Source organism: Catharus ustulatus, chromosome 6 (assembly GCF_009819885.2).
Source record: "Catharus ustulatus isolate bCatUst1 chromosome 6, bCatUst1.pri.v2, whole genome shotgun sequence".
Classification (NCBI taxonomy): Eukaryota; Metazoa; Chordata; class Aves; order Passeriformes; family Turdidae; genus Catharus; species Catharus ustulatus.
The window spans coordinates 45,110,398-45,136,359 of record NC_046226.1 but is presented as its reverse complement, the minus strand read 5'-3'; the positions used below and the strand labels follow the sequence as shown (position 1 = coordinate 45,136,359).

Sequence of the window (25,962 nt, the reverse complement as noted above, 5' to 3'; positions counted from 1 at the left end):
TCTGTCCTTTAACCTTTGCCTTCCAGTGGAATTTCTGTGCATGACTCTTGTGGTGACTTGGACCATAAGAGATTCATTACTGTGCTCTTTGAAGCACTGTACGTGTCTAGCACGGTATGAAGAGGGTGTGAAGAGCTGCAAGTGACTTCAGATAATTGCACTGTGGTGAGACTGAGAAAAAGAACATGTGAGGGTTCTCCAGGGCAATGCTAAGAAGCTGAATTCTGAGCAAGAGGTCCCACTGTGCTGGACAAAACACAGTAGCTGAATCTCAGTTTGCTGTGGACAGAGGGTGGCTGCAGCAGACCTTGCATTGTAAGGCAATGTAAGGCCTCAGGAGGGGGCATGGCTTGACCAGTGTTTCTCAATCAATTGTTCAGGAACCTCTCATTGTCTGTTACATAAAAGATTTTTGGAGAAACCACTAAAATCCACATATTTGGGGGTAAGAAACCAAAAAGGATTAATATAGCAGTAGTGCATAGTACATTTATCCTACTTTATATTTCATTATGAGTTAATGTTAAGCCTGGTAACGTTGGACAGGAGACAGGTTTTCTCTTTGGAAAGATTGGCCAGTATTGGTGCCATTTTCTATGTCAAGATCTATTGTAGCTGCTGTTTTTGGCATCCTTTTGACTTTTTAAGAAATTCCAGTTGGCTGCTGAAATTGCTGATTTGACTTTTTGGACTCAAAAGTTTACCACAAAATTTTTCTCATATCGAGCTCATTGCATTTCTTTTCATGTCTTTCCTCCATATTGCACATGTATACCAGCAGAAGAACAACATGTTAGATATTTACATGATGGATATTTCCACAGACTTCTAGTGTTCTATTGAGTTGAGAAAATGTTTGAATTTGGAAAGAAGATCTTACTGGATTATTCCAGTTCCTTGGAAGAAATAGGAAACCAGGAGAGAAGTAGGAAAAACCTAAGGTACATGAGTTTTAAAAATATTCCTGTAAAAAGTTTAAATTCTTCTTCACCTTTCCCAAACTAGTTATCTAGAAGTTGGAAAGACATTTGTTTTCATAATGGGTGTTAGCTAAATTTCAGAGTTGTTGCATGCCCCTCTAAAGCCACAGTGGTCAGAATTTGAGAATGAAAAAGTATTTACAGAAGGTAAAATTTCCCTCAGGTGCATTAAATGAGCAACTTCTACCTAAAAATAAAACTGGAATATTAGTTCAGTAGTTTCTGCATGCTTTAGAGTCTAGCCATCAGTTTCCAGAAATTATTTTTGTGTTTAACTTTTTTCCCTTTTAAGTAGTTTTGAAGTATGTGGTCATATTCCTGCATATGAGAGAGAAGTTACAGAATTGACCAGCTGCACCCTTAATCCTCTGATACCCTGTAAGAAGAAAAAAGTTCTGGAAATGTCAGGCTGATGTAACTCATGGAGAACATTAGCTACTCCTAGAAGAGGCTTGTAAAGCATAAACAGGTTCAAAATCACAGTCATGTTCACACAACCTTTCCAGCAAGAAGTTGATCCATCTATCAGCGTCTGCTGGAGCCTATTTCATGTGCCTGTATTTTGAAAAGTCTGTCTAAAAATGCAATACTCCCTGTGGAACTAAAAATATGTTGTGAAGTCTTAAGAGAACACTAGGTGTGATGGTGATAACATGAACACTAGGATAAGAATATGTTCTGTTTATATTATTCCCAGAGAAACTGGGAGATCACTATGAGCTACCACTTTTTATCCTATAAATTTATATTCTGTTGCATTTGTCATCTTTGTAGATGGCTGGGTTGGTTTGTAGGTTATTAACAAGTCACTACTTAACTGACTTACATTCATTTATAAATTAATAAATTTATTCATTTATAAATAGATTTTATTTTGTATGAGGCAGAACAAAGTGATAAAGAAAATATGTTGGAGTCATTGCCTTTGGAGCAAAGTTTTAGAGTATTCTGTCGAGAAGGTGACATTGCTAGATTGTAGAGAAATTTGTAAAACTGCCAGAAAAACATTTGCATGTGGACTCTTTTACCAGTGGCTATAATTTGAAATTTCACACCATCTGCTTTGCTTTGCCTGTCTGAGGACTGGCACATCTGCCCTGACAGCTAAGGCAGGCCACCACCACAGCTTCAAGAGGGCCAAACACCAGGGATGGTTTGCCACCACTGCTATGCTTTAGGTCTAGGAGGCTGCAAAGGTACTTCTGAAGGGAGATTGTAAAACAAAAAAAAAGAGTACTGACATACAGTGATTCTCTTTGGAATTTTCTTTGCTGACTGTCTCAAAGTGGCTGTTGTGTTACAAGTCAAAATATGGCCCCTCTATGTAGCTGTAGAGAAGGATGTTGTGATACTGTGTCTTCAGCAAGGTAAAGTGACATGTTCTGCAGTGAGAAGTGAGAAATGTCTCTTAAAGAAAGGAAAAGAATGTGAGAGAAAAAGGCGGTGATGGGCCACTACAGTAATTTCACGATTATAAGCCGCACCTGATTATAAGCCTCACGTTACAATACAGAGTGTGATAAAAGGTATCTGTTCTATCACCGTCTGTTGAGGGTGGGGGCAGTGATCCTTATCTCCACGGCAGATATTCTGCTAATGGGCCATCCATTGAAACCAGGTGGGGCATTGTTCTTTATCTTTTCACAACCCATCCTTCCTCCAGCGAGTCATTTTCTGCTAATGGCCCATTGAGTCCCCCTGTGTGACTGATAAAATTACTGCATCCCATTGAAAGTTGCTCCAGCCAGGGGGAAGAGCCCAACATTTCTTACCAAGATAAAAACAGAGGTTTTAGGACACTAAGGGAGCCCCTTTCTCCACTGGACTCCAGAGGAAAACCGGATTTCTCCACAACACCACTGGAGCTCCGGAGGGAAACTGCACCTTGTACAGGAGCACTGCTCCAACTGAGCCACATCTGTCACTGCAGGAGGATGCAGCCACCTTTTAATGGGACTGCTACCAACACCCTACCTGACAGGGTGTCGGGTTGTACTCTGACTTTGTCAGGATTTGGAGTTTGTTTCTTTGTAACACTGTATTTCTATTTTAATTTCCCTAGTAAAGAACTGTTATTCCTAATTCCCATATCTTTGCCTGAAAGCCCCTTGATTTCAATATTATAATAATTTGGAGGGAAGGGGTTTACATTCTCCATTTCAAAGAGAAGCTCCTGCCTTTCTCAGCAGACACCTGTCCTCCAAACTAAAACATCAACTTTTCGTTCTTTGTCCATAAATAAGCCGCACCTGATTATAAGCCGCACTTTGGGTTCAGACCAAAATTTTAGTCAGAATGGTGCGGCTTATAATCGTGACATTACTTACAAGCAACAAATGGTTATACACAGTTTAGCAGGGGTGCTGCACTCGCAGTATTGTAGGGATTGATTCTCTGTGTTCTCTTGGTTCATAGCTTGCCCTGAATCTAGGTGGGTGACGATAGTTTGTAACTGCAATCAGCCAAGCAGTGTAAGAATTCAGAAAATAATTTTATAGATGTGTGCTGTCATCAAAACTTGTCTGAAAGAGGAGCCACAGTAGTGCATGTAGGACTGATCTGTGAAATGTAGTCGTAATAGAAACTTGATGAATGTTATGAGGCAGTTTTTACCAGGTAGCCAAAGTATCATCAAGGGGGACAGAACTATGGACAATGATGGGAAACTGCTTTACAAATTCTTGAGTGTACTCAAGTGTTTGAGGCAATAGTTTGCTAAGAGACTCAAGCAGCCCATTTTTGTGGAAAATGACCAGATATGTCTGTTGTCCATCCATCTCTTCTTTTTTGATATATGGGTTCTGGTACTATTTGGTTGAATGCTATTCCTTTTTCTGCTTGCCAGCATCTGCCAATACATGCCTGACATTAAACCCCTTCAGGCATTTAAAAAAAAAAAAAAGGTGTTTGCTTTTATCCCAAAGCATCGATGAAAGGTGGCTGTGTTTCAGCTGTTGGAAATATTAATGAATGGCTTACACTCAGCTGAATATAGACTGTGCTATAGACTACTCACAGCTGCTTCACTCTTCTTTTTGGGGCAGGCTTCTTTACCCATAGGAGTTTTCTATGTCATTCCATTTTTCTTTGCCTTTTTCTTTCCTTTATGACTTTCCTGTTTTCTTTTCCATGCTACCTACCTGATCTGTCTTACAAGTTCTTTCTTGAGCCAGAAAAATCTGGGTATGTTCACCTGATGTGCCATTTCAGAGTCTGCTGGTGAGAATCCTTAGAAACCATTCGGAGAAGGGTTGAGGTTGGAAGGGGCCTCTGGAGCTCAGCTGCTCAAGCAGGGTCATCTGGAGATGGGTGCTGGGGCCATGACCAGATCACTTTTGAATAGCTCCAACTGTGGAGACTCCACAATCTCCTTAGCAGCCTCTTCCAGTTCTCAGTCACCCTCACAGCAGAAGTGCAGCTTTCCTCAAGATCTGCAAGGCTTGCAGAGCTGCAAGCCCACCATGTGAGTCTCCTGAATGTGCCAGTCATGCCATTTTACTGTTGCCAGCCTATGTCTGCTCACCCAGTGATGTCGCTCAGCCCAAGAACTCATCTCCATTTGACTACAGCTTTGTCTTTGGCAATCGAATAAATTTTGTTTTATCTTAGTGACTGAAGTATAGGAGTAAGGTCTTAAGGGTGTCTTTGTTGTTCTGTCAAAAGATGTCCTGTATCTATGCTGAATAGCTGCTTTTTCACAGATGCACCTGAAATACAGCTTGACTACATGAATCATGCTGATGTGTAGAATTTAATTGCATTGTTTTACTTTAATCTTCTTCAAAGAGCCAAGAGCTTTTGAGTGTTATATTTAGAAATACTTGTAAAATCATTTTGCATGCGTTGCAGCAGCATCTAAAAAAATAATCACACCTTAGCACCTTCTCGTGTTTTTTGTGTAATTCAGTTCATTAAGGCATTTGATGTTGATTTCACTTGGCCCACAACAGATTTTAGCTGAGCTTGGCAAGGCCTCATTAGGAGATTTCTCATTGAAGTCTTGAGACTAATCAAGGGCTTTCAGTGTGTGATGCTGTTCAAGGGGAGCTTTCAGTGTTTCGTGTGTAAAGCACAACACATTTAGTGTTTCATTTATCCTTTTGAGATCCATTTATCACTTACAGAGAGAGAAAGAAAACCCTGAGTAGAATAAAGCTCATTCTAGTCAATTTGTGCTAAATTTTAAGGATTGTACCTTAAAGTCTTCCCTTTTGTCTGCAGTCAGCAGATCTTAGTTGTCAGATACTAAAAGATGAGTTAATATGGTATTTTATTATCTTTTCTTATCTTTCCTCCATGTTGTACATGTACTTTATAATGGTTCTGGCAGACCCAATATCACCAGCAGAAGAACAACGTGGTAAATATTTTACATGATGTGCTATTTCCACAGACTTTTAGTGGTCTGTTGAGTTGAGATGATGTTTGAATTTGGAAAAGAGAGGGTAAAGATCTTAAGGGATTATTCCGGTCCCTTGGAAGAAATGGGAAGTGCTGATTTAATAACAGGAGTTATGCTTTTGGCCGTGTTGTGAGGCCTGTTTGTAGATTTTTACATAGTGAGCTTTGTTCTAGCTCCTAGAAGATCATCTCATGGAGAGAGTTAGCATTTCCTGCTTGTTGCCATGAAGTAACCACCACTTAGAGGATTCAATTGCTCTCAACAACAGAAAAATCCTCCAAGTCAGAGCTGCCCTTTCTGCCTGCAAGGGAAGCCTGCTTGGATTTGTAGGTGTTCTGCCCATAGTATTGGTGAGGAATGTTTGGGAGAAGGAGACTGCAAACATTCATTCCATCATTTTCTTAGCCAAAATACAAGCTATTGAACTTTTTATTGCTGTCTGGTTCCACATCTTGGACCTCCATTCCCATTATGTTGAACAGCCTTACAATTTGGGAATGCTGCAGCAAGGTCTCACCAATAAGGTCTCTCTTCTCTTCCCCAGGCTGAGCAGCACCAACTCCTTCAACCTTACTTCATAGCAAAAGTCTTCCAACCCCCAAAGATTTCTGTGGCCCTCCTCTGAACTGGCTATCAGTCTCTCTTACACTGGGACCTCAGAACTGGATGCAGCACCATGTGGGGCCTCCCCAGAGCAGAGCAGAGGGGGGGAATCACCTCTCTCCACTGCTGCCGTGCTGCTTTGGATCCAGCCCAGTGACTTTCTGGGCCATGATCTCACATGGCTGGCCCATGGAGATTTCTTTTCACCCACCAACCTGCCCATATCTTCATCAGGGCTGCTTTCAGTCCCATCATACCCAGCCTGTATCAATACCAGGGCTTGCCCTGACCCAGGTGCAGCATCTTGCACTTGGCCTTATTGAACCTCATGAGATTCCTGAAGTTCAACATCTTGGTGTTGTCTGCAACATCCACAGATGTGCGTGGGTTTCAATAAATGTGTCTGCATCCTTGGTTTCCATCTTCACTTGTACATTTTAGTCAGCAGCTCTAGTGTTTGAATTACACTTCTACTGTCCATTTCTGTAAAAGTAGATGGAAATGTGGAAGTTTCATCCTCGTCCTGCTGATGCACTCTTGCAATGTCCTGTTTACTTAGTGTGGCACCAGTTTGGCTCCAGCACCTGAGTATGCGTGACGAACTTTTGAACCTGCAGGATTGCCTGTGGGACTGATAGTGTTCTAAATAAGTGAGCATTTGGGGTTTGCCTGGACATGATGTAATGACATAATTGCAGAACCATTTGGCTTTTAACCACCGATACAGCTTTTTTTTTTTTTTTTAATGTACTCTATTTAGCTTAGCAAAATAAAAAGATATTCATCTTCAGTCTCTGCAACTCCATCAAGTAGTAAAAGAATCATTAGTTGATGGGCTGATACAAAACTGCCTTGAAAGTTAGTTTGCAGGAATGCCAGTGTTATTTTTAACTGTCTCCAGCAGGAGGCTTTTTGTCTGGAAGGAGTCCAGAGGTGTACATCATAGCCTCTGTTCAAATTCACATCTGTTACAGGACTGATTTTTGTGCACAGCATAGGTGGGCACAGTTGTAGCAGCAGCTGAGTGCTCACCTCTGCTGTTTGGCTGGTGGTAGCTGGGAATTCCAGGCCCCTTGGCCTCAGCTGGGTGCCAGGTGCCCACAAAGCAGCTCTGTCACTCCACTCCCCAGCAGGAAGAGGGAGAGAAAACACAATCCAGATAAGGATCCAGATAAGGACAGGGAGGGATCACTCAGCAGTTACTGTCATAGGCAAAACAGGCTCAGCTTGGGGAAATTACTTTTATTTATGGCCAATCAAATCAAAATGCATATCGTTCTCACAAATCTGTAGTGTACTGTAAGGTTTTCAAGTGGAGATTTCATTTTAAAATTTATTTGGATATCTCCTGTGTGTGCATGAGTGTACTGAAATTCACATGCTGGTTTAGAAAGATGTGGTAATTATCATTGGTCATGTTAAAAAAATGAGTTTTAGGTGCTTCTGCTGTTTATTGTATATGAACAGAGCCTTACAACTCTGTTAAATTGTGGTAAAAGTGATGGTTGATTTTGACTGCCTGCATTTAGGCATTTAATGGTTTCATATTCCACTACATCAGAGTTACACATTTGTAATAATAAATAAATATTGTTCAAACACTAGAAATTTAGAAGTTAGATCCTTAAATTGCAAGAAAACAGAATCACTGCATGGGGAAGGGAGTATAATCATCTACAAGGTACAGGTTTAATATGAGTCTGAATAAACAATTTCCAAATAATAGCAAAGAGGAGGCTATTTAAAATCTCAGTCACAGATTATGGAAAGGACATGCTGGGAATTTCAAGAGGTTCTTGCATAGCAGTAGCTGTTGATATTGCTGTTTTAATTGTACCCACATTAGAGAAGATTATTTTTTCCTTTTTTTTGGGCATCCCACAGGTCATAAATGTTGATGGAACAATGAGGAAAACCCTCTTAGAAGACAAGCTTCCACATATATTTGGGTTCACACTGCTGGGGGACTACATCTACTGGACTGACTGGCAGAGACGAAGCATTGAAAGAGTTCACAAGGTTAAGGCCAGCAGAGACATCATTATTGATCAGCTGCCAGATTTAATGGGCCTTAAGGCAACGAGTGTCACCAAAGTGTTTGGTAAGTGTTTGGAAACATGGGCACCATAGCATGGGTCTGCAGGAGTCTTTATATGGCCTTGCTTTCATTAAGCAGCTGTTGATCACTTGTAATGAGAATAACTGTGGTCTGGTGGGTTTGAAAGGAAAAATGGCACCTATTGTTTCTAAAGTTGGGAAAACACAGTGTTGCAAAAGAAGTTGCTTCCAGTTTTTAGTGACATAAATCTTCCACAGCTTTCACTACACGCTTTGAATTTTTATGAGGATTTTATTTCCTCTATGCTACAGGAATCATTATTCTCAAAGAAATGCTGTATTTCCTGCAGCTCTTCCCTTCCAGAGCAAAGTCCCATGATGTTCAGTTAGCAGAATGCTTTCTCGCTATTGGGTGGTATAGGCACAGTCAGTCACCATTACATTGCCCCAAAGCACGTGGCACTTATAAATTAACTCTTAATACCTCAGTTGTACCTAAATCTTAACAACTAAAACTTGCCCTTAGCAAAGTATCAGCAGCTGGATCTCCATGTCCTTCCATTGCATCTCTGAAAGGTGCAGCCAGAGTTTAGGTCCTCTGCTGGCACTGTGCAGCGTGTCACAGGAACTCCTGGCTGGCTTCAGGGCACCTCAGATTTTCCAGCTACCTGGAGCACCAGAATTTGAGCATAGCAATAAACAGATTCATTAGTCAGCTGTTAAAATTACTGATGAGTGTCGCAATGGACTAATGGCGTCAGTCTGAAATATGTATGCCCAAAAAAAGGGAAAATAAAAAGAACCCTGGTTGAGACTGATCTTTGAGATTTTTTTTGTGTGTGCTAACATTCTTAAAATACCTAAATCCTTGGTTCCAGCTGATGGAGGGAGGCACTTATTTATGTGTTGGTCCTTACTTTCCCCTACACATTCCATCCCCATCACATGAAAAAATAAGTGTGAGATTGTGGTGATCTTGTTGGAGCTTCTTCTGCTAATGAATCTTCTCAGCTTTAAATTAAACAGGTGGGAAAGAACTGTGATTATCCAGCTCCTTTCTCACCCTTTTGTATCACTGAACATTTGTAAAAGCTGGTGGTTTCACAGAGATACAAAGACTGAGTACTTGGTGAAAAGTAGCTAATTAATTATCTGTCTTCAGTGAAAGAATTTAATCTTTGGGGAGACAAGAAAGATCTGTTTGTAGATGGGTGGGATGGGTCCAACTTTGTAATCCTGGATAGACAGAAAGAATCCACTTGGACTGCTTTTTTTTATTTTTATTTTAATTTTTTTTTTAAGAATTCCCTGCTGACAACCCATACTGTTAACTTATTCTGGAAAATTATGTGGTTTTGCTCAATCTCCTGTGCTCCCCTTTCCCTTTTACCTTCACAATGCACTAATATGTGTTTTGTTTTAGTTGTTTTTTTGGTTTTCTTTTTTTAAGGAACTAATTCAATGCACTAATATCTGTTCTGGTTTGTTGTTTTGTTTATTTATTTTTTTAAGGAACTAATTCATGCGCAGAGAACAATGGAGGCTGCAGCCATCTGTGTTTCTTTACACCCCAGGAGGCCAGGTGTGCCTGTCCCATTGGCCTTGAGCTGTTGAGTGACATGAAGACTTGCATCATTCCTGAAGCCTTCTTAGTTTTCACAAGCAGAGCAGCAATTCATAGGATTTCTCTTGAAACAAATAATAATGATGTTGCTATTCCTCTTACTGGAGTCAAGGAAGCATCTGCTCTGGATTTTGATGTCTCTGATAACAGAATCTATTGGACTGATGTTAGTTTGAAGGTATTACTGACGTGTGAATTCCTTGAATATAAAGCCACAGAGCAGTTACTTTGATCTAACAAAGGTCTCTGTTACATGATCTGTCCTGCAGTTGCCAGTGCTGTCACTGAATTGCATCCAGGGAGACCCTTGGAGATGAAGATATTGCATTGCTGAATGCATAGTAGGGTGACAGGCATCTTCTGCTTCAAATAAAAATCCAGAGTGGTGTCTGCTTGTACCCAATGCCTAAAACTTGGATGCTGGATGTGTTGCATCCATATATGTATCTGCTGTAGAAAAGCTGACTTTTTGTCGGAGAGTAGAGTAATTTAAACATTGAGCTCAGCAGCCCCCTGAGTTTTCTATCCTCATCCAGTTTTGACTTGAAAGACAATTCTACTCGGTATTAACATTTGACCAGTGAACTTTGGATTGTTTGCTGTTAGTCTGTGGCTCCAGCTTGGCACAGAAAAAGCCAGGGAACTTGTCCAGTCTCCTCCATGCTGTAATAAGGGCCCACCTGCCCCCAGTTGTGTCTCAGTGTGCTCCCCAGAACACATTTCCTGTGATGTTTGGTACACATCCAGGTGCGTGCTAAAGTGAGGGTTGTGCTCCTCATCAGTGTTACTTGACCTTTTGAAGTGAACTAAGTGTATGGTAGAAAATGACAGATTCACTTCACAGGAACTAAATTATTCTGTTTAGACTCTTAATAGGTTTTCCAAGGGCAATCAGAGTTTCCTTGCTAGTGTGCCCAAGCCATAACATGGCAAAGCTCACTTCTGGAGGCTGCAGGGCTCAGGCAGTTTCCATAGCCTCTCTGTGAAGACTAATGAGGGCTTCAGTGTTAACAGTGCTGCTTGTGGTGTGGATATCATTCCTTCAGGGAGAGTGCCAGTGCAATAAATCAGTGTAGTGTAGACACAGTTACTAAATAAATCTCACACAAGCACGTGGAGAGCAGGAGTTATGGACATCCTAACCACTTGTACTGGAAAGCACATTACTTCAGCTGCATCAGTGAGTAGATCTCAGTCTCACTCTGTGCAGGACTGGAAAACATTTTACTTGTTTGTTGCCCCCTGAATTTTCCAGCATACTGTACTTTCATATACATACCAGGCATCTTCCAGCACATCTGGGTTCTCATGTGGGTTGTCCCCCACATCTAGCTGCTCAGGAACAGGTATTGTAACTTCAGAGCTCACAATAATCTCCCTTTCCTTCAGTAATCACCACTTCTCTGATCTCCTCCTGCCTCTGGTTATAGGGGGATTCATTTTCAAAAACGACACTATGTGATTTCAGGGTTTGACGTTTACCTTTAAAAGTGTAAAATGTCTCTGACCGTTACACATTCATATATCAAAATATTAAGAAATCAGTAGCTGAAATATTGGCATGTAGACTGCTCAGTGTTGATAAGCAAGGGTGTGTATTTGGTCCTGGAAGTTACTATTTACCTGGGGGTTGTTTCAGTGCTGTTAGGACTGACTTATTTATATGTGTGCAGTCCTTGTCCTGTGACTTATTTTGATGAGTGTGCATAACTGAAATGTAGATGGGATCAGTAAGCATGTTACAGGTGACTGATTATGAGAAACAATTTAGTTTAGATGCCACTGAGATGGGTTTCTGAGACTTAAACCATTGCAGTGAATTAAATAATTTTTAAAAGCAACTTTTTGCATGCAAATAGAAAAGAGGGAGAGGAGTCAGGGAAGAATCTGTAGCTACGTACTGCTTTCTGAAAATTATATCCTTTTCAGATGTCTTGGTCTGGCCACCAGAAACCACTAGCTTTCTGAAAATTCAGGTCTTTTTTGACAACAGAAATTAGTTGTTTAAAGAGTAACAATCACGGGGGCTTTTTTGTACCAATTTCTTTTTGTACACCAAACTTCATGATAATTATTCCTTTTTATTTCACTGGGGTGAAATAAAGCACAGTAGTATTTTTATACCATTGTTTTCCAGACCATAAGCCGAGCTTTCATGAATGGGAGCTCTGTTGAACATGTGATTGAGTTTGGGCTGGATTATCCTGAGGGAATGGCTGTGGACTGGATGGGGAAGAACCTCTACTGGGCAGATACTGGAACCAATCGCATCGAAGTCGCCCGCCTGGATGGACAGTACAGGCAGGTCCTTGTGTGGAAGGACTTGGACAACCCAAGGTCTCTGGCTCTTGATCCCACCAAAGGGTAAGGACCTCTTGTTTTTCAAAGCTTTGTGTGGGTGTACATGTATCTAACAAGTTATTTGGCGCAGCTCTGTTTCTTCAGAGTCTTTGAAAAGGCAATAAACCTTCCACAATCCTATGGTTAACAATGAAAAATTAATAATTGTCAAAAATACTATTCTGCCTTTGTGTAAAAAGGTGCAGTATATGATGCTGAATATAACCATGTGGGTAATTTTTTTTTCAAGTACTGCAAAGAAATCTAGTAAGGCGCAGCTATGCCTGGCTGATGTCCTGTTTTTGTTGCACTTCTCCTTGCAGATACATGTACTGGACTGAGTGGGGAGGTAAACCCAGGATTGTTCGAGCCTACATGGATGGCACAAACAGCATCACTTTGGTGGACAAAGTGGGGCGTGCCAATGACCTCACTATTGATTATGTGGACCAAAGGCTCTACTGGACTGACTTAGACACAAGCATGATTGAGTCATCAAATATGCTGGGTAATCTAATACGATATTACACCATGATATTACAGAAATATGCGCTGGCCATAGTAAAGTAATTGAATCATATCAAATTTGAACAATATAACTGATAGTAAATCTGTGTGTATATTTTATAAAAAGTAAATGGAGAGTTAAGTGTTTGAGAAAATGTAAAAAGCCTTCATAAATTAATGACTGTGTGATGGTTTATAATGGTGGTGAGATAAGATGTAATTTCTCTCTGTTGGTGTGAAACTGTCTGTGTTGTACCCAAGATGGCCTCCAAGTTCTCGAAGTGAGGACAGCTTACAGGTTCTTTGTAAATCATCCCTGACATTTTAGCCTGGACACTAATATTCTGTAGAGGTGCTATCTCTTATTTCTGACTTCAGACCAGTTGTATTAATTCTAAACCAAAATATTTCTTGCATTTTATAGAGGCTGAAAGGTTGTGCAGCTGCAGTGTATGTTTCAGATACAACTTTATACATTCTCATGTTTTCCATTGGAATTTCATTTATACATACAAGGGGTATGGTCTCATTGACAATATACATCATTTCACTGCAAGTAGGGTTTTTTTGGGTTGTTTTTTTTTTTTTTTCAATTCGGTGAAGAGATATTTTTAGACAGGTTTTTTTTTTTAGTTCTGTGTTCATATCTTCAGAATTCTGAGATTGTGAACTCACTCCATTGTAGAAGGCAACCAGGGTGGTCAGGCTGGATTTGCCCTTATTGAAGCCATGCAGCTGTGTCAGATCATCACTTTGTCTTGCACATGCCTTAGCATTGGCTCCATGAGGATCTGTTCCATGATTTTCCCAGCCTCAGAGGTGAGGCTCATGGGTCTGTAGTTCCCTGGGCCCTCCTTTTAGAAATAGAAGTGATGTTTGCCTTTTTCCCATCACTGTCAGCTTCATGGCTTTTCAAATACTATGGACAATGGCTTGCCAGCCTCAGCCAGTTGCCTCAGGACTCTGGGGTGCATTCCATCAGGCCCCATAGACTTGTGCCCATTCACTTTTATATGTCTTTATAGTCAGTGGATTATAAAGACTTAGGTAGACTTGTAACAAGTGGGCACATACTTAAGGGATGAGCAAAGCCACTCTGAAGTGGATGAGTGAATGCTGCTCCAGCTGACTCTTGGACTTATAAACAGCAGGGGAAAAAAAAATCACACTTTTGGGAGCTTTTCTTCCATCTACTGTGAAAATTCAATTATACAGCTTATCTGCCTCCTTCAAAACAGTCTTTCTCCTGATTTCATCACCAGAATTGCTCTAAGAGTACCTGGGATATTGTATGGGATATCTGTGCCCCTAACTTGGAGAATTTAGATGCCTAAAAGTTACATTGAGAAGGTTGCCTCCATATTTAAGTTGGGTGGCTTGTAAGGATGTGGCCTCATGTTCTGGTTTATGGTTATTTTATTCTTGCTCAAGTCTCGGTGAAATGGAAAGTAGGACAGAAGAAGAAAAGTGAGGCATTTTGTGGAGTCTAGCATTGGATATTTGAGACAGGAGGAGATGGTGCTGCATCTTCATTTGGTGGCAGAAATTCAGTGAGATTTATGTTTGAAAATGTTCAGGAAGGTGGTTTGCAGTAAGACTTTATCTCCTTCAGTAATGCCTCTCTGTCAGAGACCATGCTCTAGAAGGTGTTAAATCTGTTGTAAATGTTGCTGAATGTGGGAGTATTGAGATATCTGCCAAACAAATGGTTTTCTAATCTCCTGGGATAGCTGTATGTTAAATTGCACTGCAAAAGATTTGTTTCTTGAGTGGAGCACTGTGATTTCTCATTGCGGTCTCTCTGTGAATCTCAAGTTTGTTGTTGCTTTCATGCATATTAATGGGCTTTTTTATTGGCCTAAATAATTACTGGAGCTGATAGCACTCTTGGATATGTTTTTTGAAGTCTATTTGGGTTGATAAAGATGAGACCTATGAAGTGGTATTTATTTAGGTTACAATACACAGGCATCATTTCAAATTGCTCTGTAGGCAAGAGGGTGACAAGGTAGGGCTGTTTATGTTACCTCTTGAGCAGATATGACTTAATTGAAGAATCCCATGACGCTGATTTGGAAAATGAGGTTTTATTTTAAAAAAAGAAGAAGAATATTTTTCTGCATGCCACTCTTCATTTTCTGCCAAGGGATATTTAGTTGGTATCCTTGTTTTTGCAGGACAAGAGCGAGAAATCATAGCAGATGATCTACCTCATCCGTTTGGATTAACCCAGTACAGTGACTACATCTACTGGACAGACTGGAATCTTCACAGCATAGAAAGAGCAGACAAGACCAGTGGGAAGAACAGGACACTTATTCAGGGCCACCTGGATTTTGTGATGGATATATTGGTCTTCCATTCTTCTCGTCAGGACGGCTTGAATGATTGTGTGCAGAATAATGGCCACTGTGGTCACTTGTGCCTTGCCATCCCCAATGGATTTAGGTGTGGCTGTGCTGCTCATTACACTTTGGATCCCAACAGCAGGAACTGTAGTTGTAAGCCTTTTTTATTTGCTACTGTTTTCTTCAGTGCTTGTGGCTCCCAGGTGCAAAAGGAAAGGGGTCCCAAATGTGTTTCAAAAGTTCTGTCTTTAAAAGTGATCTTTGAATACGAGGACAGAGTATGGAATTTTATATCCATTTTTGTGACATGTAGTAGACATGAAGATTTGTATTTCAAGTCTTAGAAATGACAGTGCTGTCAAGTCTGGTCCTTCTTTTACCAGAAGTGCTTTCTAGGTGATTCAACTGTGTGAGTGAAGCTTTCTCACTCATTACCTAAGTGTGTAGGTGGGTGGAAATTACCAACAAAAGATGTCTTTTTCTCTTATATACTTGATAAAGTCAGCTGAAATAACACTTATTAAATAGTTTAACTCCTAAGTAGTCTGCCTAACTTGCAGATACACTTGAAATACATACAATTTTTTTCTCCCTGCATGTGATATTATGAACCTGTCAGTTGACTGGTTGCCCAATAGGAACTTAAGTTTCCAATAAAAATGGCACATGAATATAAAATGGGTGCAAAGTAGCATATGAGCCAATTTTAACTGAATGAAAGGGTGAGTTTTTGAAAGGTAGATCCTGCAGATTTAACCAGATCTCCTTCCACAACTATAGAAAGAAACATTTCAACTTAATAGCAATAATCTCAGTTATGAGTTATTTCATTTTCATTGTGAATATTAGTGTCTCTTTGTGACTTTGTTCTAAATATTCTCTTTCTTCTCTGGGGATATATTTTTGGGAATTGTACTTTCTCATGCATTCTGTTTTGGCTTGTTTCAGCCCCAGCCAGTTTCCTGCTATTTAGCCAGAAATCTGCCATCAGCAGGATGATACCTGATGATCAGCAAAGTCCAGATATTATCCTACCTATGCATGGTCTAAGGAATGTCAAGGCTATTGATTACGATCCCTTAGATAAATTGATCTACTGGGTGGATGGGCGCCAGAATATTATAAAAAGAGCCAAAGATGATGGCACCCAGGTAAGTGTACATCTTGTATATAGTTTTGTGTCAGTCTTTTGTGTGCTTTTACTTTATGCTTTACCTTCCTCTTTATCTGCCACACCAAGGGATCATCACAGTCAGCTGCTCTTGTCAGCACTTACTCATGGATACTCTATTTATATGTGAGAATTACTGAACGATTTTAGGTTTTAGGGGTTTCCAAACCATCAGGCAGGTAAGCCATGCTTTCTGTGCAGTGTCCTTCAGTCAGTCATCAGAATAATGGAGAATAATGGAGAATCAGAGTAATGGTTGGAAATCATTGCCCATGTGTTTCCTTGCAGCCTTTCACTGTAATGAGTACTCCAAACCAAAGTCAGAACCCAGAGAAGCAGCCCCACGACCTCAGCATTGATATCTACAGCCACACCTTGTACTGGACCTGCGAGGCCACAAATTCTGTCAACGTGCACCGGCTGAACGGTGAATCCATCGGGATGGTGCTGCGAGGGGAGCACGACAGGCCCAGAGCCATCGTGGTGAACGCAGAGCGAGGGTGAGCTCCCCTCCTGCGCCCTGTGCAGGGCACTCTGGGCGTGTGTGCCTGCTCTGGGTGTGGGAATCCTGGGCTGCATCTGTCTGTTTTTACAAAGAGAAGTTTCGAATATTATTCAGGGTGTAGGTGACTTACAGTGGCTTATTCAGTTCTGGATTCTGAAGGGATCCAGCTTTCTCTTCCTGTTCTCTCCTTTGCCTCTGTTCTCACAGCCATGTGACATTTGTTACAACTGTTCCTGCTAATGTAGTAGTATAAAGCTTAAACTCTTAAACCCCTTATGTTCTATACATTTTTAAGTTAGTTCTGCTGTAATGTGTATCTTAAAAGCCTCTGAAATTAATTGAAGCAGGTAGGATGCACCAGAGTGATTTCCCACAAGAGGAAAATACGTTATTTTGCTGAAAGCAGTTTTGGTTAGGTTCAACCCTCTCTGCTTCTGATAATAGCTTCCTTCTTAGATGTCAAAGATTGTCCTTTACTGTTCTCTTAAATAAGTTAGATGCTTAAATTCCAGTTTACTGTTAAATGGCTTACCACATGCTTGACAGATGTTGAATGACAATATTTCACAACTGCATGGATACAGTAGTACCCAGAGACTCTGTCTGGAGTGTTTACAGGGCTGGGGTTTTATACAGTGTGCTCTGCACAGTTCAAAAGCTGTTGTGGGGAGAAGGGGATTAGAGGAAAGATTCTAATCTTATTGGGACTAAGTCACTTGGATATAGTTTGTATTTATAAAAGCTTATCTTGCTGTCTCCATTAAAATGGGAGTTTGGGTTTGTTGATCTCTAAAACTCTCAACTTTTCTAGTCAGGTTTTCAAATGATTTAACACTAAATCCATTTATAAATTAAAGGAGGAAAAATGAGGAAGACACTATGTTAAACACTGTGACTGTCTGGGAGAGCTGAATGAGCGTTCTTCAACAACTTCTGCAGTGGTTACAGAAATTTCTTCCTCCACCTTTCCCTTGGCTGCATGTTCTGACTGCTGCCTCCCCTCCTTGTGCCATGAGGAAAGGCTGGGCAGTAATGCAGCCCATGCTGTTGGAGAGTTTGCCCATGCTACTCACCACTGAAAAAATAATGGACTTTTCCTTTGAAGAGGTCTCAGTTCATCGTGGGGGTGCACAAACCCTCTTTTCTCTATGCATGAGGAGGGTAGAAACTGCTTTTGTTTGCAACTGAACTGGCTTAGATATAAAGAATATATGATATAAAGAATTCATGGAACTAAGATGTCAGGAACACGCCATCCTCAGTTGTTCTTCTGTAATCTTTTTTCAAGTTTGGTTGGAAATTTTACTTGCTGAGAAGGAAGGGTAACCCGTAAGGAGAGGAGGTGCTGGTTAATGGTTTTTTGTCAGAAAGAAGTTCTGGACTTCTATTTGTAAGTGGGGACAGCTTTACCAAGAGAGAGTTCCAGAAGGTCTGTGCCAGTCTCTTACAATCCCCAGCTCTGTGTAGGAGAAGTGCTGCTGGTGCAGCAGTGCTGAGGCACTTTATGGCCTGCAGATAAATCCTATTAATTTCAGACTGAGTGTGTCAGTGAGCAGATGTTTGGTTCTGCATCTTTGCCCCTGGGAGCAGTCACCCCAACCATGCTTGTGAAACCATTCCCATACAACGTGGGTCACAAAACTCTGGGGGCAAAGAGGAGCTGCCTGTCCCTGGAGCTGCCAGTTCAGCAGTGCTGTCTCTGTTCTCAGGTACATGTACTTCACCAACATGCAGGAGAGAGCTCCCAAGATTGAGCGTGCAGCCCTGGATGGCACAGAGAGAGAAGTGCTCTTTACCACTGGCTTGATCCGACCGGTAGCGCTGGTGGTTGACAACAAACTTGGGAAGCTTTTCTGGGTGGATGCAGATCTGAAGCGCATCGAGAGCTGTGACCTGTCAGGTATGTGGAATGAAGTGAAACATTTGCAGCACAGTTGTTAGCATGTACAGGACATCATTCGCTCTTTGATGCTGAGCCTGGTGCCTTTCATCTCCGCTGTCGCCAGTTCTGTGTAGGCAGCCACACACAGCAATTGCTGATGGGTTCCTGTCTTTGATGTAATTAGAATAGACATGACTGTAATGATTGACACCCTCCAGGACAGCCATTTGACTTTTGATATGTTCTGAAAGCGTTGTTAGTCATGGAACCCCTAAATCACCTCCTCTCTGCTCCTTTTTTTTCTTAGTGGTTTGAAAAATTTGCATGCTTTTCAATTTTTCTTTCTCTGGAGCTTACAGCTTGGTAAATTAAGGTAGCTTGAAAGAAAACAAGCAGAAGAAAGGGCAATTTTTCCCCCCACCCCTAATCTGGGTGTTAAGACAGCTCATCTGAAATAACATTGTTGCAACAGAGTGGAGGGATGCTGACTCATCACAGTTTTCCCACACTTGTAATATAAAGCATTATTCTATATACAAAGCAATAGCACTGCATGGATCTTAAAGAGCACAGTTAATCATTAACTTTTAAAAGGACTTGATAGTGCTGAAGAAGTGGAGAAATTTACTCTGGTGAGGGGTATAGAACAGAAGATGCAATGGCCCTGCTTTCTGTCTCATGATTTGTTCCCTCATCATCATCCGTGTATCAAGAAGTGAAACCCTTAAAGGAAGTGCAGAAAGAAGTGGTTGGTACATGCCATAGAGGGTTGAATCTCCAATTTGACTCTCCTTGCCATGTAGTCACATCCTTGCCTTGTGTTCCACTGAAGCAATGGACTAAAACAGCAGGAAGTTGTTCACCTTTTTACAAGGATCGTTTGCTTTTGAGCACCTAAAACTGACTCAAGGTCAGAGTCTTCCAAGGAGGGGATAAAAATACTAAAGCTGCAGATGGGAAGGCAGAGCAGCCCATGTCTTTCATCAGTTACCAAGCTGAATAAGGCACTATTGTCACACTGCCTGAGCAGCCACAAAATGTTCAGTCCAGGCTAGGCATCAGAGAACCTACAAAAATTTGTAGGGGAAAAGAAGATAAGAGGAAGACAAGACTTCAGCCTATGAAACAAACCACATTTGAGAAGAAAAGGTGACAGACTGGGTATATTTTTTGTATAACACAAAATGCATCAGAGGTATTGAGAAGGGCTTCTCTAGTGATAAAAGAAGTGCTCTAGGAAGACATTTAAAAGTAAAATGACAAGATGGCAAGGCTTCATGTTGCGCAGCTGGAGTGGTATGCAAGATAAATGGAAAAGGCACCAGGTAAAATTATATAGAAATAATATCCAGTCACAGCCAAAGAATCAAAGCTGTAAGTAATATAAAAGCATGGGGAAGCTACAGGATTGAAAGAAAACAGTGTTGATGAACTAGAAAGAGATATATCTGTGGCCAGATAACTGTGGTTGTATTTGATCCAGTTGAGCTCATTGTAATTTGATTCACTGAGATGTTGATTTTTTATTGAGCTAGCAGCTTATCTTTATTTTAAAATACTCTTCAGTCTTGCATCACAACTTCAGAAGAAATTTGAAAGCCAAAGTGATGTTGATTTGAATTACTTCCTCTAAATAGTATTTTTGAGCAAAATGCTTCAAAATGGACATATGTTAGGAAAAGGTTTTTAGCATAAACTAAGGCTGCTGAATAAATGGGGCCAAAATTGTGTATAGCATCCTTCATGCCAATTAAATTGGTCTAGACACCCTCATTCCATTGTAGACTTGTAGAGGTGACATGGTTATGGAGGTTTCTGCAGTTTGCACTGTACCCTGATTAAAACAGCATCCTGCTAAATTAGAGAATACCCTCAGGTGTGCATTGCTTAAGTTTCAGAGAAGGATGAAAGAGCTATAAACCCATCTAACAGATTTCTTTACAAGGTTCTGGAATTTTTCAGATGAAGTTAGACAAAAGCTGTTTTTAAACTCCTTCAGTTTAAAACCATTCCCCTTGTCCTATCACTATCTGTCCATATAAAAAGTCAGTCTCTCTCTTTTTTAGAAGCTCCCTTTATGTATAATGAAAGGATTCTTTAAGGTGCCCCCTGAGCCTTCTCATCTCCAGGCTGCACAACCCCAGCTCTCCCAGCCTGTTCTCACAGGAGAGATGCTCCAGCCCTCTGGTCATCTTCCTGGCCCTTCTCTGGAGCTGTTCTAACAGGTCCATGTGCAAAACTAACAGAACCTGTTAATGTTACATTCTCATGCTTAGCTGAGCTCTGGATAATTTATGCAGCAAATTAGTTGAATCCAATTCTCATAGCATTTTTATTATGTGGATTCTATAATCTCATTTTGTGTAGAGACGAAAAGCTTACATTTTTTATGTACAAGCAGACATAAGGTCATAGTTGCAATATTAATTATGAGAGCAGGAGTAGTACCAAGTTTTGATTTTGTTTTAGATTTTAATTTTTTTAATCAAATATAACCAGTTACATAGGCATACACAGGTTCAGAATGGTTTCAGTGAATTAATAGGATAATTTGGAATATCTTCACCCTAGAAAATAATAAAAGCAATAATTAAATTATTCTAAGTGTAGGGCAGTATGCAGTAGAAGAATGCAAGTAATTAAAGTGGAAGCTGATAATAAATGCATTTTTACTTGGCCTCTTTTTAACTCATTGGCTTAAAGCAGATTTTTACACATTTTTATAAAGCAGAGAGCCTGAGCATTTGACAGTGATCCTATTTAGGAGCACATTGAGTCACTTAAGGTTTGGATTTTCTGATGGGTTACTAAATAAGAAAAGCTGGGGTTTGTTAAAGAGCTTTTCTTTTTGGATCATGTATCTGTATTGTCACATAGGCTGTGACAAGGTTTGCTACTTGCCTCTTGCTTTGCATGATGAATGTGTTTTATTTGAGTAAAGGCAGTGAAACTAAATTGGTTGTATTTCGCTCTTGCTTATAGATTCCAGAAAAATTGTACTGCTCTGTGTGTGAGTGCACTGCGAAACTTCTGTCTCCTTTTGGGAGTGCTCAGAGTTGCACATACCAGATGTCAGTGTGAGGCTGAGCAGCCAGGCTGTGCAGGGATGAGATGGGTTTCATGTGGTGTCTGCTTGCCCTCGGGACGTGGCACCTGGTAGCATTTACCTGAGATGAGACTGAGCAAGCAGAGCTTTGGTCTGCAGAGAATGATGAAGTCAACTGAAGTCAACGACCTTGTAGCTCATCTTCTCCAGGGTTTGGTTTGGTTTGGTTTTAGCTGGGATGTTGCTCTGTGAGGTTTTTCTAAGGAATAAAGTAGAAGTCAACTGGTGTAAAACTAGTCTTGGTTTGTATTGGTCTCAGGTGCCAACCGGGTGACCCTGGAGGACTCCAACATTCTTCAGCCCATGGGACTCACTGTGCTGGGCAATCACTTGTACTGGATTGATCGTCAGCAGCAGATGATTGAGAGAGTGGAGAAAGTGAATGGCTACAAAAGGACTAGAATTCAAGGCCGGATTGCTCACCTAACAGGCATTCATGCTGTGGAGGAGCTTGATATGGAAGAATTCTGTGAGTTTCAGTATCTGATGTCTTGGTCATTGTATCTCCAAGTCCACATGGGGCTGGATATTGTAATAATGTTGCCTGTGGGCTTCAAACAAGCCATGGAATGCTTTCAACTTTTCCAGCTAGGATTGCAGGAGAGGAGAGCAAACAAATTTCTGCTTCGTGTCGAGGGGAGTATTGCTGCACAGCTAGAACATGTGATATTGTGGCACTGAGTTACCTGCTCTGTGCACGCTCACATGACTCTGAATTCAGTCTAAAAGTTACTTGAAATTTTGGTTGTAATTTCCTAAGTATAGTCAAGTAATAGATCTTGGAAAAACTTCTAACAAGAATCAAAAGGTTTGTACTTGCCTTTTATCCAGGTGCTTCAGATTCCTGTGTAAAGGAATGTCTGGTTTGACTCGGCACAGTGGATGATGTGAAAGCCTGTGGTGATGGAGGAAGCTCCTACAAGGAGTTGTACTGTGGATGGGGAATTTTTCTCCCAGCAGAGGTGGAGCATGTTAGGTGCTCACATCTGGAAGGGATCATGCATGCAGGATGTTCTTTTTCTGGACTAGTGGTCCAAGTTACTGTGGTTTGGTGGAGAGCACAGAAACCTCTTCAAGTAGTCACTCCTCAAAGTGTGCAGCTCCTGCAGCTCCTCCTGCCTATCAGGATTGTAAAGAGAATACAAAATACCAAGCAACATGTGGGAAATGGGTCTCTCTTGCCTGTGATGAGTTGGCCTATATAGGGAGGGTACACTGGTGTATAATGCTTTAATTTTCAGAAGAAATTATTCAACCTCACAGTAAACACTATGTGTCACATACATTAGTGTCTGTGATGGCTGGAAGTATTTTTCAACTTGTGTGTGTGGGTAAGCTGTTACAACTCAGGTAATGTAAGCATTTAAACTGTGGTAGAGTCTATGGGGTAATCATGACCCAGAGGTTTTTTTATTCTGTCACAGTACCCAGCTTCTCTTCTTCTGTGCCACTTCACACATTTCACATATATTGGTATATTTCAAAGGTAATACTGACTGAAGCAAAAATATTTTTTTTGTTTAATTCTCAGTAGTTTTAAAAAAGGGGTTTGCTTTTACCCCATGTGCTTATTTAAGATGGGGAAAACAAATTCTCTTTCGCAGCTGAAAAATTTCTGCATAGGTGATTTCTGTTACAACAGGGGAGTAAATATATATATGCACATGCAGGTATATATGCATGCACTTCTGTGAACAACTCATGCCTCAAACACAATATTAAAGTAATAAATTTGTTAAAGGTAGAAAGCAGGTTGCTGAGAAGCTTGGACAACTGGGAAACAACTTTGGCAGAGAAATTATGTTACCTATACAATTTCTGGTCCTGAGCAGTAGGAAGGACTGCACTGCTCAGCAGCATCACAAATGACACAGGCTGTAGCCCCACAGATTGCTGCAGCTGTCAGGCTGAATAAGCAGGCAAGAGACTGAGTCTCTTCTGACTCTGTTGTGCTGGGGTCATCAGACAGTGACCTCCCATCTTGGTGCCTGTTTCTTATCCACCTAATGTTTATTAAAAATCGTTCTTTAAGGACCTCTCAGTGCTTCTGGGTAACTGATTGGGAATAAAAATGTGTAGCTTCCTATTTTTGAAGAAAGACCAAAAAATATTTGTGCCTGTATTGCAGTTTTGTGAGCAACAGGGAAGCTGAGGAACTAGATATTAAGAACTCTTTAAAGGAGAAATCCTGAGGTTTTGCAGATTGGCATTCTGCAGTGATATATATTATTTCTTGATGCCTACCTTAGAAATGCAGGTGGGGCATCTAGGTAAGATGTAAATGCATACTTCTCAAATCTGCCTTTTCAGTTCTCTTCACCTCAGCTCCCAATCTCTTTTTAGAAGTTCTTGAAAGGTCCCTCTGATAGAACCATAGAATGATTTGGTTTGGAAGAGACTTTCTGAAGGTCATCCAGCTCCAACCCCCTGCAATGGGCTGGGACACCTTCAACTTAATCAGTTTGCTCTGTTACTATGACTGGGAGAAATTTAGTCCTTATGAATTAATAAATCAGCTTTCAAGCATTGAACTGAAAAACCCTGCATGTATCTTCTTAATAATTTGTAGTGAAATCTTGGTTGCTTTGACAGAAGTGGTTTCTGAGCAGTTTTTGATTTTGCCCTGTTGAGGAATAGTTATAATTTTTATGGTATATAATATTCTTTTTGTGTGTTTCACCAGCTGTGCATCCATGCTCCCGTGACAATGGTGGTTGTTCGCACATCTGCATTGCCAAAGGGGATGGAACTCCCAGATGTTCATGCCCTGAGCATCTTGTGCTTCTACAGAATCTCTTAACATGTGGAGGTGAGTTATGTTTAACAGCACTGCTAATCAATTTGTATCAAAAACGTGGCAGCTGAGATTGCATTCCAACCCAAAATGTAGATTTACGCACTGTTTTTCTGTACGTGTTGTGCTGCATCCTATGTTAAATTAGTCTTTGGTGGTTCTATCAGCTGTTTTCTGCTCGAGGTTTTAGGCACATGTGATTTCTCATTCTGAGCAGAGTATTCTTCTTTGACCTTAAAATACTTGCATCTTCTACTGACATTTTTATAATTATATGATGTGATAGGTTTGTGCTTTAACCAAGTATTTGTAAGATGATGTTGCATCAATCTGTGAAGAACTAGCAGCAGAAATTGTGCCTGTGATTCCCACAGTGTGAGACTCCAGTCTTTGTAATTAATTTGGCCTTGTAACGTGAAGCACTGTATTGCTGCTTATCGAATGTAGGCTCCATTGTGAATCTTTTTAATTAAGGTATCTCTCCTCTTTCCACACGGTAGACTTTTCCTTTAGCCTTCCCTTTTACCTTCCTAGTATTTTTAAAAAACTGTTAACATTACATTTGCAGAGGGGATTCAAAACAAAACATTGTTTCTTTTTTGGGAGGCATTATATCTTAAATTGCTTGCCTCTGTTGCTCCTTTTGACTTCTTTTCATGTATTTATTTTGCTGTGGATTTCATTTTCTGGCTGAACTCCGAACTCCCCTGGGACAGTCATTTCCATGATAAACTGTTTTCTTTCCCATGACCACAACACGTTATGTGGCTTTAGAGTAGTGGTGGTTACATGGGGAGGGCAGGGTGGATCAGATTAATTATACTTCTTGCTGTAGTGTTGTTGCACAACGTGGACAGTGAGAGAGTCTCACATTCCAGTCCTTTGGATCTTCAGCTATAAATCTAGAAATTCAAGGGCTTCCATTGCAGTGTCTTTTTTTTTTTTTTTATTCTAATATTTCACTAAGCTTGCAACAACTTTTTGACCCATCTTGTCTGTCCTAGTAACAACCACTACCCCGTGTTTCAAAATAGCTTAGTTGGCTGGAGAACATTTGTCCATGTTCTGGATGTCCTGACAAATTCTTTTGTCAAGATTTTTAAGGCAAGCTTGTGCTTGCCAAGTGCAACTATAGTGCAATGTTAAATGTGCCTTTAAATGCAGAAGTAGTGATGTGTCTGTTGAATTATCCAAACAGCACACTTGTATAAAAATTTAATTCAAGAATTACTTTAATATGTGTGTCTCGCATCTTTATTTTACCTACAGCTGTCAGGTCACTGGCTACATTTGTGATTCTCATATTGCTCCTCCAAATAATCATAAATGAGGAACTTTTAGAAATCATAATTTTTTTAAAACCCAAGTGCATTTTGGTTTTTATTCACATTTTGTTTTTCAAGCTCTTGATTATTCTTTTGTTTAATTCTTGAACTTTTTTTCCCTAATGAAGGACAACAGCACTTTAAAAACTGTTTGCATGTAATTCTAGAATTTTTAACACTACCTTCAGAAGAAAATTACTCATACAGCTGGGAAACTTTCCTTATGCTGGGTTGTTTGTCACATCCATTCCCGAGCCCGAATCTTAAGAAAAGCCCACTGGACTTCCAGAGGGGTTTTACCATCCAGTGCCAGAGCA

At 40.5% G+C, this 25,962-nt stretch overlaps 1 protein-coding gene across 2 annotated transcripts in view; it reads left to right on the top strand.

The window, feature by feature from the left end:
- The window catches only part of LRP5 (LDL receptor related protein 5), a 137,345-nt gene that overhangs the window by 95,213 nt on the left and 16,170 nt on the right, over window positions 1–25,962 (top strand). For both annotated transcript variants that reach the window (XM_033062751.1, XM_033062753.2), the window contains exons 8-17: window positions 7,870–8,086; window positions 9,556–9,845; window positions 11,805–12,031; window positions 12,331–12,515; window positions 14,692–15,015; window positions 15,811–16,013; window positions 16,322–16,533; window positions 18,248–18,438; window positions 21,786–21,995; window positions 24,210–24,335. In XM_033062751.1, coding sequence (XP_032918642.1) covers window positions 7,870–8,086; window positions 9,556–9,845; window positions 11,805–12,031; window positions 12,331–12,515; window positions 14,692–15,015; window positions 15,811–16,013; window positions 16,322–16,533; window positions 18,248–18,438; window positions 21,786–21,995; window positions 24,210–24,335 — 2,185 coding nt within the window. The remainder of the gene's footprint in view (window positions 1–7,869; window positions 8,087–9,555; window positions 9,846–11,804; window positions 12,032–12,330; window positions 12,516–14,691; window positions 15,016–15,810; window positions 16,014–16,321; window positions 16,534–18,247; window positions 18,439–21,785; window positions 21,996–24,209; window positions 24,336–25,962) is intronic.